The following is a 1,302-nucleotide window of genomic DNA, read 5'->3' as shown; positions in this document are numbered from 1 at the left end:
GGTGGGTGGGTGAGTGGGTGAGTGAGTGAGTGGGTGGGCCCACATGCACGCAGGAGCGGGTGTCGGTGCGGGTGCAGGTGCATTCATGCATGCATGCACACACATGTGCATGGGTCGAGGTTGGATGTATGCGTGCATGTGAATGATCACGCTCGTGTGTGGCGTGGACCAGCATCGCAAGGCGTTGGGACCAAGAAGTACCAGTTTCACCAAAATCGCCTTGCAGGTGCGCCACAGCAGACACAGCCAGAGCGGTCCCAGCCCGAGCGGCGCCTGTGCCGTGTGCGGCAAGACGCCGGCAGATGGCGCGCAGCTGCGGCGCTGCGCCGGCTGCGGCCGCACCACAGGCGTCATGTACTGCGGTGACGCGTGCTGCCGCCACCACTGGGTGCGCATGGCGCACCGCCAGCAGTGCGAGGCCGTGCAGCTGGCGCGGGTGGTGGAGGGGCTGATGGTGGCGGCAGAGATGGGCGATTAGGGCGTTGCTCTCAGCGTGAGGGGCAAAGCCCGGGCTGGATATTGTGAGGGTGCGGGCCTGCTTTGAATCTGTGCTGACACGTCTTCCCACCCGCCTTCGATATCCAGGCTGGTGCGCTCATGCAATGCTATCTGACTGCTATCTGGTCCCAGATCTGTACAGCCTTTCTCACCCCCAGATAGTTTGCCTTTTGCTCAACACCCGGCTTTGAACGGCGAACGGTGGCTGCTTGAATCCCAGTCACACAATGCTGATGCAACGTAGTCATATCGCATGAGCCTGGATGGCTCCAGGAGCGGGCGATCGCAACATCTTGTAACATTTGCAATCCTAATCCTGACCAGGTGCCTGTCAGCTCTCCAAGTGTGGTGCTTCATGTTACGGCGTATTGCTGCTGATTACAAACTGCGTGTTGTCCCATGCACATTCATGTACCGTGCCAATCAGCCCAATCAGGTGCGCGTGAGGATGATAACAGTGTTAAGGGAGGCCTTTGTGCAAGGTCACATGTTCGGCTCGGTCACACAAGCTTGACTTGGGCATGACCATCCAAGTTTGAGTTGATGAAGTCGAACAAAAATTTGACTTGGTCGAGACGACCTGATTACCAGACCCGGGTATTGAGCGGCGCAGAGCACAGATGAACAAGCGGCGCAGCGCTTCACGCAGCACCCCAATGGAACCACAGCAGCAGCTTCCGCTGCAAAGTCATGCTCATGCCTGCCATACGACAGGCCCAGACGCGAGCCGCTGTGCGTGCACGCCTGACCCGTTTATACTGCACTGCTGTCAGGGTCACAGGGTGTCTCGCGTATCATGGCAGC

At 59.0% G+C, this 1,302-nt stretch overlaps 1 protein-coding gene across 1 annotated transcript; it reads left to right on the top strand.

The window, feature by feature from the left end:
* Positions 1 to 226: 226 nt before the first annotated feature.
* MNEG_12778 (hypothetical protein) lies at positions 227 to 478 on the top strand (the record flags this gene model as incomplete). The annotated part of the gene is made up of 1 exon (XM_014038750.1): positions 227 to 478. A coding segment is annotated over one exon (252 nt), but the record flags the coding sequence as incomplete, so codon positions are not given.
* Between the last annotated feature and the right edge of the window lie 824 nt (positions 479 to 1,302).

The sequence above is a fragment of the Monoraphidium neglectum genome (genome assembly GCF_000611645.1).
Source record: "Monoraphidium neglectum strain SAG 48.87 unplaced genomic scaffold scaffold03429, whole genome shotgun sequence".
Lineage (NCBI taxonomy): Eukaryota > Viridiplantae > Chlorophyta > Chlorophyceae > Sphaeropleales > Selenastraceae > Monoraphidium > Monoraphidium neglectum.
Note: the sequence above shows the minus strand (reverse complement) of the source record. Positions and strands in the feature narration are given on the sequence as shown.